This window comes from Passer montanus, unplaced genomic scaffold (assembly GCF_014805655.1).
Source record: "Passer montanus isolate IOZ18808 unplaced genomic scaffold, ASM1480565v1 scaffold110, whole genome shotgun sequence".
Classification (NCBI taxonomy): Eukaryota; Metazoa; Chordata; class Aves; order Passeriformes; family Passeridae; genus Passer; species Passer montanus.
In genome coordinates, this window is record NW_024357614.1 from 1464308 (window position 1) to 1478873 (window position 14566).

General features: G+C 41.1%; 1 protein-coding gene across 2 annotated transcripts in view; it reads left to right on the plus strand.

The window, feature by feature from the left end:
- The first annotated feature begins 816 nt into the window (after positions 1–816).
- Positions 817–14566, plus strand: part of HSD17B4 (hydroxysteroid 17-beta dehydrogenase 4) — a 63169-nt gene continuing 49419 nt past the window's right edge. The window contains exons 1-8 of one of the 2 annotated variants that reach the window (XM_039730923.1): positions 817–976; positions 3780–3833; positions 7910–8017; positions 8546–8605; positions 9634–9655; positions 9752–9798; positions 10801–10885; positions 13629–13816. In XM_039730923.1, coding sequence (XP_039586857.1) covers positions 916–976; positions 3780–3833; positions 7910–8017; positions 8546–8605; positions 9634–9655; positions 9752–9798; positions 10801–10885; positions 13629–13816 — 625 coding nt within the window. In that variant the 5' untranslated portion in view covers positions 817–915. Of the gene's footprint in view, positions 977–3443; positions 3521–3779; positions 3834–7909; positions 8018–8545; positions 8606–9633; positions 9656–9751; positions 9799–10800; positions 10886–13628; positions 13817–14566 lie in introns of those variants that run through there. The other variant, XM_039730932.1, reaches the window with a different exon arrangement.

The window sequence follows — 14566 nt, forward strand, 5'->3', positions numbered from 1 at the left end:
CTCCCTCTCCTTCTCCCTCTCTTCTCCTCTCCTCCATTCCCCATCCCTTCCCTTTGCATGGAAAATCACACTATGAAAAGCCAGTGTCTGTAAGGGAGACAGAATGTTATTCGAATAAAAGGGACAGAGTTCATTAGGGCACACACCGGCAGGATTTCATGTCTCGAGGTTTTGGAGGGTACAGCCTCCTTTTATCCTAAACTCCAGGTGGCATGTTGCCCTGCTCCTTTCCCCATCGCCTTACGTACTAGAAAGGTACAGCCTTCCTGAACCACGCACCACACATTCCACCTCGAATCTGGCATTTTACCCCAAAGTTCGGAAACATAAGCTTGTGCAGACCCTTGTCTATTTCAGGAGTCAAGCTGTCTGCCCTCTGCAACAAACCTGCAGCTTGAAGTTAATAGCGACATTAAGACCGATTTCAAAGACGTTAACACCCATACTTCCACGCATCGAACTGTTTGTAAAGACATTAGCACACATCTTCCCTATCACTTTCCCCTGCTCATCCTCCTCCTTTCCCCATCTCTTCCTCTTCTTCCTTTCTTTCCCGCTCTTCATCCCATCCCATCGTATTTCCCCCCTTCTTTTGCACAAGGCTTCCTTCCCCCTCCTCCCCCGTTCCTTCCTATCCTTCCCTCTCCTTCCCCGTTCCTTCCCATCCCTTCGCTCCCGCCCCTCCATTCCCCACCCCTTCCTTTCCCCTCCCCATCCCTTCCTCTCCTCCTCCTTTCCCCTTCCTCTGCCCATCCCAGGGCACACTACAGTTCCCAGCGGGCGGCGCTGCTGGCGCATGCGCGCTGCGGGCGCGCCTCCCCGCCCCGTGTTGTCCCTCCCGCGGGCGGGCCGGGGCCGGGGCCGGGCGCTGGGGTCGGGGCGGCTGTGCCGGGCGGCGCGGAGTGGAGCGGAGCGATGGCAGCGGCGGGGCTGAGGTTCGACGGGCGGGTGGTGCTGGTGACAGGCGCCGGAGGAGGTGAGCGCCGGCCGGGCTCTGCGCACCCGTGGGACAGGCGGAACGGCTCGGGGGCAGCCCGGGCGGTGCGGGCTCCGAGCCGCCGTGGCCCCGGCAGGTGCCCCGGGAGCGGCCGGTCCGGCTTCGGGTGGGAAAAGCGGGTTGTTTCCGCAGGGGGGAGAAGCGGGGCTGCGGGGAGTGCTGTCCGTGCCGTCCCTGGCCGTGCCAAGGCCGTGCAGGGTCAGGGCCGTGCTCCTGCCGTGGGGAGCTGCTGCCGTCCCAGGCCGGCCCGCGCTGCCCACGCTGGGCACCCCTCCGAACGTGGGGCATTTCTGCTGTTTAAACACCCGCGGGGAGCAGCGCCGCTGCGTCCCGCTCGGCAGTGGATGTCCTCCTCCTCCTGTCCTGGTGTCCTGATTCCTTCCACCTGAGCTTGGACGTAGCGTCTGAGGCGTGTGACCCGTGCGGCTTGGCACAGCGCTGTTGCAGCACGGCTTTCACGGGTGCCGTCGGTGCTGCGGAAAGCAGCCGCCCACCTGCTGCTGCCTTCCCGGCCCGCAGGCAGGTGGGAGCGGAGGGAGATCCATCTCCGCCAGCAGCAGGGCTGGCCTGCGCTGTTGGTGGTCTGCAGGCTTGATCTGTCCGGGGAGCGCAGTCTGCCGTGGAATGCTTGGTTTAGCCAGGAAATGTTTTTGTGTTTCCTGTTACGGCGTGGCGTTGGTTGGGTGGTTGGGGTTTTTTGTTGTTTGTTTCTTCTCCCTTTCATTATTATTTCTTTTTTCTTTCTCTGCGCCCATGCTTTGACCATTGCCTGCTGTGGTGGCTGAGCAAAAATACTGTCAGTGTGGATGATGAGTGAGAGGCAAAGTTTGTGTTGGTGATGAGCTCTTTAGGAAACTTATTTAGCCATACTCTGAAAAGGTTGTGCCCTTCCCACAGTGGAGTTTTGCTCTCATTTTGTGGTGCGCACATAGGCAGAGGAGTCATTTTGAGGCCCTAGATTAAGTGATGTCTTGTGAAGAAGTTGTTTTGGAAAGCACTGAACAGTCCATGCACATCACCTGAAAGTGACCAACCTAATAATAATTGAGACCAGGTTTTTTAATGGTGCTTTTCTGCTTTTACCAGATCTGTATTTGTGGCCTTTTCCCTATATAGTAATTTTCACTGAAGAACAGGTTGAGATCTTGCATAATAGCAAAACAAGGTCACTGTGGCAGTTACAAAGCTTCTGAGTAAAAGTTGCATGTCATAAGTGTGTGTACAGTGACCCTTGCACTCCTAGGGTTAGACTGCTTAAAAATGGTTTGCTAATAGAGAAAATTCCTCCTGTATGTTTTATTTCACAACAGCTTTTTAGTAAGCATTGATTAAATTTAAGCCAAGATTAAGGGAGGTCCTGTTGTCTACAGATTAGTTATTGTTTTGCTTTTATTTAATTTACATCTCTGTAGTAGGATTGCATTACTCATAGCATTGTTTTCTGGCATTGATTTTTTGGATGCTGGTGATCAGAGCTGGGAATTTATTTAGACATCTGAATCGCTAATTTGTGTCCAAGTGATACCTGTTTTCACAGGCGCACATATGTGAATAGTGTTTCTTTTCAGTTTGAGCAGATCCTCTGTGAAGTACTGTGTTGGACATTGTTTATGCAACCTGTCTTGTTTTTTTTTTTTTTTTTAAGGTTAGTTCTGGTTCTTAAACGTTCAATCCTTGCTTAGCAGTTGAGAAGGCGAGCTCATATAACATGGCCTGAGTTTTGTGTGCTTATTAGTGGCTTTCCAAAACAAAAAAAGGTTTTCTTGGACTTGGGTTACGTGAGCAGTGGGTATATATGCACCTCACATGTGAAATTCTCCGTTGCTGAGGTCTAAGAGAGTCTTAAGGAAATTTTCAACTTATTGCTGTGAAATTAGTGTGCTTCAAAACAGTATATACGGTTCTTATTTTTTTCCCCCTTTTGTTTTGAGAAGTGGCTTTGAATGTCCAAGTGAGGTGCAAAGAGATACTGTTTGTATTCTGAGAAACCTTCTTCTGACAGATGATTTTTTAATCATTCCAGTCCCCTTTTTTTTGAAATTAATAAAAAAAGGATCAGTGCCATTAATCCCAACAACTTTTGATTGGTACAGTGGATAGTATATCTGTAAATAATTCATTGCAATGAATGCCAAACACAGCTAGAATCTAAGCCAGAGTGAAGGTTCAAGACCCTTGCTTTTGTTTGCAATGCAGAAATGACAGTTTCTCTTAGGACAGGCAAACTATGTATCTGTTTGGTTAACTGAGGTATTAGGCATTCCTTTGTATCCAAATGATTTTGCCAATATATCTTCAATCACAGTTAAATTTTGTTCAGTTTCTTTTTCAAATCTTAACTTTAACTAGGAAAGTATCTTATTCACTTAGTGCGTAATTAATTAACTTGAAACATGCCCTCCTTCTTCAGTGTTACCTTAGGACATTAAAGGTTCTTCCTTTCAAATATATTTTTCTATCACAAGCACAAACACAGCAGCATACAGCTTTCCCAGATGCTTCGGTTGAATCCCATAACAAAGCGTAAGCATGGTTTGTTTGGGGTTTTTTTCTCTTGACCGGAAGTTTTACTTACTATTTATCTGCTTGTTTACTTTTATATTTTGTTCTTATAAAAGATTTTTTGCTCCTGGGGGAAATAATGTTTTACTTTGAACCTGCAAGGTGTTTGTTTTGAATTGGTGCATTTTCCTTAATGCGATTCATTTTTGTGTAGCTTTTGTTTGAATTGTGATCCAGGAAACAAATTCACTCTTGTTTTTCTTTTTTTTTTTTAAACTAGGTTTGGGCAGAGCATATGCTCTGGCTTTTGCTGAAAGAGGAGCTTCAGTAGTTGGTAAGTTTTATCTTAACTAACTTGATCTAGACAGTAACCTTTGCCTTTTCACATAGCTTGCCTCCGACAGTCCATGCCCTTTTTGACAGTAACCTTTGTTATTCAATGGTTTTCTGTCTTATCTTTTGCTGTTTAATTTTGCCTCTAAGCTTTATTTTCTTATGAAACAAGTTGCCCAAGTTTCTCCAAGGGCTTACCTTTGCTGGAAAGCCAGTTTGAGTCAGATAATTTCTTCAGATTCTTCAGATTTAACTTTCATCTATGCATACAAGTCTTTACTGCAGTCTGTGGCCAGGGAGTGTGTTGTCTTAGGTAAATTCTGCTCAGAAGCTTCCAATATGACCATTTGAATATGTGAATATGTTGTCTTATTGTGCTTTCTCCCAAGAAATAAGTTACTGAAATGTAACTCAATAGCATTGTTTCTTTCTGCAGCTCATGGGACAGAAGAGCTGTCTGGTATCAGTGTCAGTGCCAAATAGCTGTCAGTAGGGGATTTCTGGTGGTTTTGTAGTTCCTTGGTTGAACCTTAGCAGGACATATTTAGTTATGAAAAATGCTGTATCACAAGGCAATCCTGAAGGTTGAGCTGTATTTTGGGTACTCACCTGCAGTCAGCATTGCCATTTTTAGACTGGCTCTTTGGAGAAGTCTATTCCCTGAAAGGCTTGTCAGGCACTGGAACAGGCCAGGGAGGTGGTTGAATAACCACCCCTGGGAGTATTTAAAAGATGTGTAGATGTGGCACTGGACTTGGCAGTGTTAGGTTAATGTTTGGACTTAACCTTACAAGATGTTTCCAACCTAAATGATTCTGTGATTTTGTTGCCTATGAATGAATTTGTACAGGTACTGTTCATGAGTTCAAGATTAAATGCTTAAAGAGATTATGGACAAGACCTTGATCACTGTTTTTGTTTGTAGTTTTCTAATGACAATACCAATCTCAGTTTACAAAATTTCATGAAAATTGTTTGGTTTTACTTCATTGATTAAAAATGTGTATGTGTGTAGACAACTTCAAAAAAATCTGGGTTGTTTCTTCTTTTTTTTCTGTTAATTGCCATCTTTGATACTTGCTGTATTTATCATGGACGTGAATAATTCACATTGAGTTCTTATTTAGGAAAAATTGTGTCACTGAAGCAGTCCAAATATTTTATATTGACTCTCTGTATATGGTGGTGGTCTTACTTTCCAGAATGATCTGAAGAAAATGTATTTTATTGCCTGACCATGGCTAATGCTCCTTTATCTCTTGGCCTTATTGTGCAATAACTAAACAGTAAGTTAAGAATTGACTGTAAGGGCAAGTTGTTGTTTACTTTTGGAAACTTCACCACATTTCAGCTTGTCTTGCAGTATTACCTCTACATGCTTGTATTTTTTTGTCTTGTTCTCTTACAAATCTGACTTCAAGGAGTTGAGAAACTACTTGTATAAACACTTAGTTTTTAAAAAGCAGATATGAGGCTCATATCTGCCTTGTCTCTTTAAAACAATTTCCCTTTTGTAAGCTATGGAAATGAAGGTATGTTACAAGAACAATGATCAAATGATCAAACTCTGGAGGAATATTTTGAGTAGTTGGAAGAATAACAGTAGACCCCAACATGATGCCTTTGTCCAGTCCTGCATCTCTGTTGAGTGAGTTGCTGTTGGTGTAGTTAGATTGACAAGAGCAACCTAGGTGGAAAACTTCATTCTCATCACCCTAAGGCTGCCTGCTACAACTGCTTTTTGTTTTTCTTTATCTCTTTCATGCCTCTCATCAGGAAAAGTTGAAAGCAGGAAGAAGGGATGGTTTGCTTTTGTCTTGCATCCTGTGTTATCTCCAGACCTGCTGTTTCTTCTGGTCTATCTGAGGGCTCTTGTGTTGCTGTTTTAGTTTAGAGTTATGCTTTTGAAGCATCTCTCCTGATATATGTCTTTTTTGTATTTTTGCTTGTATAGTGAAATGGTATTGAATTGCATGAGTGCTTTAAAAACAGACTAGAAGATGCAATCTATCAGCACACCAGCATTGTTCATGTGTGTTTGGTTTGTGACACCAGAATACCACAAGAAATCAACTGCCTTACTGTTTAAAAAACTTGAGTGAGGTGCTCTGCACCAACTGTTTCACCCTTCAGATTTGCTTCTGCTACTCTGCTGTGACACACTCATAGCCTTAGAGGAATTCTTCTCCAAGGTTCAGACTATAGTCTTTGGTTCTTTTCGACTGCATGTTCTCAACTGAAAATTGTATGGTGTAAAGTTTGGGCTTAAAATAATGTTATTTCTCTATTTTGTTGTTAGTTTTTTTTCATTGTTCTATCACACTCATAGAGTTACTATTTTTAAAGCCTGTAATAGCTCAACTCTTGCTTACATACTCATTTCAGTTTCAACTGCATTAGTGCCTGTGCTCGGCCTAAGGTACTTTACCACCTCTGAAAAATTTACCAAATATTTAATTAAGTTTTTGTCAGCAAATTGCTATTGAAGTGTGGGACAAGCATATATAAACTTGTCTGTGGTAGAGAGTTGTAAGGTCTTAACAGGACTGAATTGTTTGTATATGTATACCACCCGAATCTTTCCCAGGTGTTGTTCCTGATTCGCTTTCCTCTAATACCATGGATGTTGCAGACTTAGCAGTCTTCCTGCGTTGCCTATCCTAACACATCACTACACTCAGAAATTTTTCTTAATGCCTCACTTGAATTGTGTTGGCTGCATGTTTGGATTGTTAGATATTGATCTATTAGCTCGGGTATTTTTGTCTCCTTTGTTTTTTGCTTCAGTCTTAAGGTCCTTGTACTTCTTGCCTAAGGCTGGGTATTTTTTGCATTTGGTTTGATTTGTTTGTGCTTTGTTGTTTTTTCTGTTTTGTTTTTTTTAATATGTCTCTCCCCTTTTGATGCTCATTTCTTCTGTACTTTGGGATTTTTATTTACTAAAAAAGTTTTCTGCCATGTTTCTACATTTCTCTTGAAGTGCTGCACACAAAGCTGAATATAGGATTCCAGATGAGGCTTCTTGATCTGGAAAATACTGAGTGATTTTGTGGTGTGTCCTGCAAGCCGTGTTCCTGTTTACATGGAGAGTTTAAAAAAAAAAGCACAAAATGGGTGTGTTTCATTTTGTCATGATGGAACAGACTTGGCATTGCTGTTTGCATCAAGACCAGCAAGAATATCCTGCATATTTTGTGGATTTCACTGTGTCTGGTTTCTTGAGGATAGAAGTTGGAAGGCAGAAAGCTGGAATTCACCATAGCAAAAGTCTGTTTAGCAGAACACCAGTGTTTAATTTAAATTCAGTCAATTCTGGCTTTCTTACAATTCTCTTTTGAACCCATTTAAACAACTTAGAATTTTTAAAAATCCTTTGTCTAAATACAGTGTTTTTATGGGGTTTTGGGGATTGTTTTTGTTCCCCTGGTAATTAATTCTGTGAAGCTGTGGGATGTGCAGGAGTGCAGCAGAGTGTGGCAAGGGTACATTCCAGCTGCCATTAGTGACGTGTGCCCCAGTGTGGAGAGCAGCCTGGAAAAGCTGTGTGTCAGGTGGACCTCTTATGCCACCTGAGCAGGATCTGGAGCTCCAGAGCAGGCACTGGAGCCTGCTTTGTTCAGACCGCTGGATCTTTTCGGTGGTGGTGTTGACTAGTAGTGGTTTAGCTACTCTATTAAACAGGAACAAAGTCTTTCCAGTCTTGCTTACTGTTCTTGCAATAGAGACTGGAATAAATGGCCTATGGTTGGGGTATAGTCTAGATCCTTATCTCTGAACTACAGCACAATTACAGAGGTAGCCTGAGCAGGGCAGGCAAGTTGAATACATGGTGGAGGGCAGAAAAAGGTTCTGTTTTCCATGTTATTTAAAGAAAAAGGGATAATGTATGTTGCATGACTTCAAAAAAATAGTCATATGTCCTACTATTTTTCTCTTGTCATCTGTGCTTCTCAATAAGACCCAGATGCAGCAGGCTTTATTAATACTCCTTACAACCTCCAATGTGATAATGAGGTAAGGACAGACCATGAAGTCTGAGTGTTAACAACAAAAATTTCATTTCTTTTTCATGTGCAGTGAATGATCTTGGAGGTGATTTTAAGGGATATGGCAAAAGCTCCTCAGCTGCTGACAAAGTTGTCGATGAAATCAGAGCAAAAGGAGGGAAAGCAGTACCCAATTATGGTATGTTATTTTTCCAGATGAGTGTAATGCTTTATCTGTATGAATAATGGACATGTTAAATGAAAAGTTGATGCTGCTTAGTGAAAGATTACTGCCAACTTACCATTAAATATACGTTAAACAGGTGTGATATCATGTGGTGTGAGGAGACAGATGCTAAAAGCAGGTGCATTAATTGCCTCTTTTAATTAAGATTTGTCTACTAATGCCAATCTCTTTTATCTCACTTTTTGAAATTGATTTATTAAGCAGGTGTTCATCCACAGTCTTCAGAAGCTAAATGGGAATGGATAATTCTTGCTTGCTTTGCTTTGTGTTTTTCTTGCAGTGGCATATGTCGTGCCATTTAGATTTGCTGTGTGGGATTTGCTTTAGGCCACATGCAGATAATGGCTGTATTTGAATTCAGTTTTCACTGGAGCTGTGCACAATTTATTTTTCTTAGCTCTGTGGAATTAGTTGTTAATATCCTGGAAGTGTAGTGTATCCAGTTAATTTTATTTGAGAATTTGTACTTTTTTCTTACAGATTCCGTGGAAGATGGTGAAAAGCTTGTGAAGACAGCCCTTGAAGCTTTTGGGAGGATAGGTACAGTTGCCTAATTCATGTTGAAACTTGTTTGCAAGTGCAAAGCCATTATAAGCAGTGCAATTAACAACATGTGTATGAAATACGTTTTGACCACAGTAGTACTTACCTGTAGTCATGCCTGTAGTCAGTGAAATCTGAATAAGGAGCTTTCAGCTTTTAATCTGAATTGCCAATTTTCCTGTTTGTTTTGGATTTTTTTTTTTTGTGGTTTTAGCAGAAGTTAAAAGCTTAGTTTATGATTTGTGTTTTGCCACTCTTCAGAATTTTGGAATTTCAACAATTTCTATCACAAAGCACAAAGTCTATGAAGTGTTATAACTGGCTGCATAGAATTAGCATAAATAATGTTGCTGAAAACATCATTTCATGTTTTGTAAACTCTTCTGCTTACATAAGGTCAACACGCATTAACAGAAATGAAAAAAAGAAAATCCTAAGGTATTTTATCTAACAGTTAACGTTCTTTTTAACCATGTGATTTCCACGATTTGAAACCACTTGGTGAATTTAGCTCAGGGTTAAATAGCTTAAAGTACACATAAACAAAGTCAACAGGAGCCCAGTTAAATATCTGATGAGAAATTGTTATGATCCAGGTCACTTTATCAGCTTTGACACTCTGTAGTTCCTCTAGTTATCGTTTGGGCTACTGCAACAAAGCTGTTGGCATAAATTGCATAATCAGGGCATTCTGAAATTCAGAGCAGGCTTCAAAGCTGTACAGGATGGCTGCATCCTGCAGGTATTGGATTCCCAGGCAGCCAGCACTTCACAGCTGTGCCTGTCTTTCAGGCTTTGTCCCATTTAAGTCTCTGTTGGGTTGAGACTTGCCTGTCCTGAAGCATGATGATGTAATTTTTGTCCAAGGGTAGAATTCATTAATCAGGACAAGGAGCTATAGAATATATATAATATGGTACATATGTTGAGTGTTGCTGTCTGTATATATTTGGAAGTAGGAGAAAAATAGAAACAAGTTTGTATTTTATCAGTGCATTGAATTAGTTACCTTTTTTTTATTTCAGATATTGTTATAAACAATGCTGGGTGAGTATACCTGTCCTGTTTGAGTGTGGGCTGTCCCTTTTGTGTAAACAAATGTTGAACTTGTGTTTGTTTTGTTTCCCTAATGTCACATTTTAGGATCCTGAGAGACCGTTCCTTTGTTCGGATAAGTGATGAGGATTGGGGTGAGTTGATTTTAAAATGACTTTCTGTGCAAAATATTCTTTCTGTGCAAAGGGTGACATGTACATCCCTCTCATGGGAACAAGAAAGAACAGAAGACAGGGAAGGCTTACCTTTTTCCCTGCAAGCTTAATGGAAAGCTGCTTGCAGTCAGTGTGCAAACCAGGTCTGTGCTGCAACGCATGGTAGGTGTATGTAGTTCCAAAGGGGAAGAAGGGCTTTTCTTCCCACTCCTGGTTGCCAAATGCAGTAAGAAAAAGAGCTGTGTGAATTACACACAATAGTTCTTCTGAGTACAGCATTCCTAGTGCCAGGACTGAGTGGCTGAATACTAAACAGGCTTAAAAGACTCAGAACTAAGCAGAGAGGAAAGCAAACTAATGTGGCAAGGGACCAAAGAAAAAGCAAAACCTTAATTGAAATAGTAGATGATGGTAAGTCAGTGGAGGAGACTTTACAAAGATAGTCTATCTGCTGTACTTCTTGTCTGAGTCTACTTAAGTGCAGGAATTTTGAATGCTTTTGAATTCTGTACAGGAGAGGCCCATCCAAGAGGTGGTATATGTGGGCAGCCCCTTCATAACCTGTGCATTTTCAGGCAAGTGCTGAAAAATGATCTGTCAAGCCAAGAAAAACCCCAAAACCAACCAACCAACCAAAAAAAAAACCAACCCCAAAACCAAAAGAAAACCCCAAAAAAAACCACAAAAAACCCCCTAAAAAACCCAACCCCCCCCAAAACCAAACAAAAAACCCCCAAAAAATGCTCAAAAAAACCAAACCAAACAAAAAAACCCCAAAAAACAAAACAAAACAAACAAAAAACCTACCAAAAAACAACAACAAAAAAAAAAACAAACCACAAAACAAAACAAACAAACAAAAAAAAACAACAAAAAACCAGTTTGAAGGGAGTGCATTTTTGTAATGAGGAAGAAATATGGTGCATTTCAATCTGGGAGACAAAGCCTGGAATTACTAAACTGACGTTAATTTGTTCCTAGATATAATTCACAGAATTCATTTGAGGGGATCGTTCCTGGTCACCCGAGCTGCATGGAATCATATGAAAAATCAGAAATTTGGGAGGTAAAAATGTGTGTTCTGTATTGCATTTTTCAGTAGGGTATAACAGACTGATGTGTGCCCAAACAGTGAAGGAGGAGTCTTGCATTCTTTTCTTTCTCTTTCTTTGGATTGAAGCAAAGTCACTGAAAATGTTTTTACAGTTCTGATCCCTCCTCTCCACTTCCTCAGCCAAAAGTTTAAAGGTTTTTTTTCCAATATATTTAAATGTATTTTTCTGACTCCCAAACAGAAGTTGCAACTATGTAAAAATACCCTTTCGGTTTACAAGGACTTGTTAGAAATGTTTGTTACTTGTATGTTACTGCAAGTTTGAGGGACTCTTGTTCTGCTCCTTCTTTACTCAAATGACTGGTACATGCAATTCTGCTTGTAGGCCATGGTCTTTTTTTTTGTTTGGTGTAGGATTGTCATGAGTTTTCTTTGTCAATTTTAACCCTTTGGACAATTGCATTTGTCTTAAAAGTTACGGGAGTGTTCTTAGTCTGTTTTGGTATGTATTACTGTTAACTCAAAAACTTCAGTGAAATCAGATTTTTTTTTTCCATTTTTGTATTTTATCAAAAACCTTATCAAAGCACTGATTATATTAATATTGACCATACCCATGTGTTGAAAACTGTGTGAGCTGTGTTCTCATCCTGTGACCTGAATAACATTCATTCTCATCCAGGGAAGTGAACTGCGTGGGTAGCGAAAGTCTTTAGTCTGGGAGATGAAAATTAAATGTTTTCTTCAAAAACAGCTTAATTCTAGAGTTGCATCCATTTAGGATAGTGTTTCCCTTGTAACCTTTTCTGTATTTGCTCAGATAACAGTGGTAGTGAGTGCTTCTGCAGTTTGTGGATAGACATGTGCCATCTGCAAAATGCCTGCTCTACATACAGTTGGTAGCTTTTCTTCATTATATTGAACCACTACTTGCAACACTTCTCTTTACTTAGATTAAAAACATTAGATTATTGGCAGTGAGGCAGATAAAAAAAGTGAAATGTATGTAGATCCCAGCTATGCCCTGTGTTTACAAGTAGATTTCAACAGCATCTGATAAGGCTTCATGTTGGTTTTGCATGGCCTGGTTTTTGGTAGCGGGGGGATTACAGAGGTGGCTTCTGTGAGAAGCTGCTGGAAGCTTCTGCTGTGTCCAGCAGAGCCAATCACTGGTGGCTCTGAATAGGGACATGCTGCTGGCCAAGACTGGACCAGTTGGAGGTGATGGTAGTGCCTCTGTGTGCCAGATTTAAGAAGAAAATCAAACCAAAAGGACACACAGTTTTTTCTGCCCAGGGAAGAGAAGGAGGGAAATAACATGGAGACACCAGGGTCAGTGGAGAAGGAGGGGCAGGAGGTGCTCCAGGTGCCAGAGCTGAGATTCCTCAGCAGGCTGTGGTGTGACCATGGTGAGGCAGCTGTGCCCCTGCAGCCCACGGTCCATGGGAGATGCAGAAATCCACCTGCAGCCTATGAGGGAGGTGCCCATGCCAGAGCAGGTGGATGCCTGGAGGAGGCTGTGATCCAGTGTAAGACCCAGTGGAGAGAGAGGGCCCTTGTTCCAGGCTGGAGCAGCCTGTCCATGGAGGACTGCACCCCATGGAAAGAGTGACCCCCGTCACAGCAGTTTTAGGAGGACTGTCTGTGGGAGTGACTCACATTTGCAGCGGGTGCGGTGTGGCTGCTGCTTGTGACAGTGGACCCATGCTGAAGAATTTCAGGGAGAACTGTCTCCTGTGGGAGGGACCACATGGTCTCACAGGGGATGGACTCCTCTCCCGGAGCAGCAGAAGAAAATCTTGGTGATAACTGACGAAACCAGCTTGCCCTGTATCCCTGTGATGTCGGTGGGAAGGAGGGATGGGTTATTTTAGAAAGGGCTTATTTTACTTCTCATTATACTTCTCTTTCTTAGTAATAAATTCACTTTGTACATTTAAGTCGAGCCTGTTTTGCCCTTGGAGTGTTTTCTCCCAGTCCTTATCTCAACTCATGACCCCATTGTTAATTTTTTTCTGTCCTCTGCCCAGCTCTGGCAAGGGAGAGTGAGCAAGGAGCTTTCGTGGCATTTGGCCAGTGTCAAACCATGACAGGGTTCTTTTAAAAGTGGAGGTGTAGACCCATTTCTATTGAATTGAGATAACCTGCAGCACAATGTTTTCTTGCCTCAAACCAGCTGTGAACTGTAGTGATTTTAGAGCTCTTGCATGACCAGTGCAGTCACCTCCAAAGCAATAATGGGAACAGCAAAGAGCAAGACTTTCTTTTTCTGTCTTCTTCTGTCATGCATTTAATGCATATTAGAATTCTTCGAATGTGAATTCTGTGAGAACAGATCTTCAGATATTACCAGATAGATAATATTAAGGAAAGTAATTTTCAATAAAGTAATTTTATTCTGAGTGATGAAACCTTTTATTAGTTGTGAGAATAAAACCATGTGAAATGAGGAGAAAAATGAAAAAAATTACTTTTCTCTCTACAGGACCTGATGTCACAGAATGTCTTTCCTAGTGTTGCAATATCACTCAGCCTCATGACTGTGTTAGTTTTCTGCTACTCTGACAGTGGTCAGGATTTGTGAGATGTTTGCTATCCATCAAACATTAGTTACCTGATTGTTAGCAAAACTAACAAATAATATTTTGTTTTGTGGAATATGGAGACTATAATGCCAAAGATGGCAAATGTTGTTGTGTAGAATCAAGTAACTTGAAGAAACAATTTAATTTTTTTTCCTCTCTTCTCCCCTAAGAATAATTATGACATCCTCAGCTGCTGGAATATATGGAAACTTTGGTCAGGCAAACTACAGTGCTGCAAAACTTGGCCTTTTGGGTCTTGCAAACACAATTGCAATTGAAGGCCGGAAGTATAACATCCACTGCAATACAATTGCTCCTACTGCTGGATCCAGGCTGACCCAGACTGTCATGCCACAAGGTGAATAATTTAAGGTCTACATGTACTGGTATTTTTCAATGAATTGAAGCACAACAAACTTTCTTACCTCTTAGAAAATGCAAGTTCTTCACACTTCATATACTATCAGTTCATTTTTCCTACTATCATTTTGTCTTTGAACTGTCAACTTATTTACTTTGTCTATTGTGAGGAGTTTTACTTTCTGCCACAAGATATGAAGCAAATTTTCTCATTTGCAAAAGCAATTTCATGTAGCAAGCTCTTTAATTATAATCTCTTCTACGATCCTCCTACACTAGTGGAAAGGCTTGTTTGTTTCATCACATGTGATATCAAGTATGTGCATGTGGTGTCTGCACTTGTTGCAGTATTGCCTAATTGCAGAATACTTAGTTTTTACACAACACGTCATGTGTGTACTTAGTGGTTCCATGACCAGCAGGAGATGATAGTGAACTGAGTTGCTTAATTTTTCTGTATTGCACAACTACTAATCTTTGAAAGCTTGAACAGATTTAACAGCGTAAGTGTAAATTTAGGATAAATAGGCTGACTAATTACTTAAGCAAATGACCAGAAGAAAAATAATTTGGAAAAAAAAAAAGGTCTGTTAAAGGAAATTGCTCTCAGAAAATCTTCTACAATCAGCCTATTTCATTTCACGCCTGACCTTCTTTTCCCTTATGATGGGCAGATTTCAAATCCAAGGAAATCATCACATTTGTCAGACTGATAGGGTATTGGAGAGCAATATGTTTTGTATGTTAT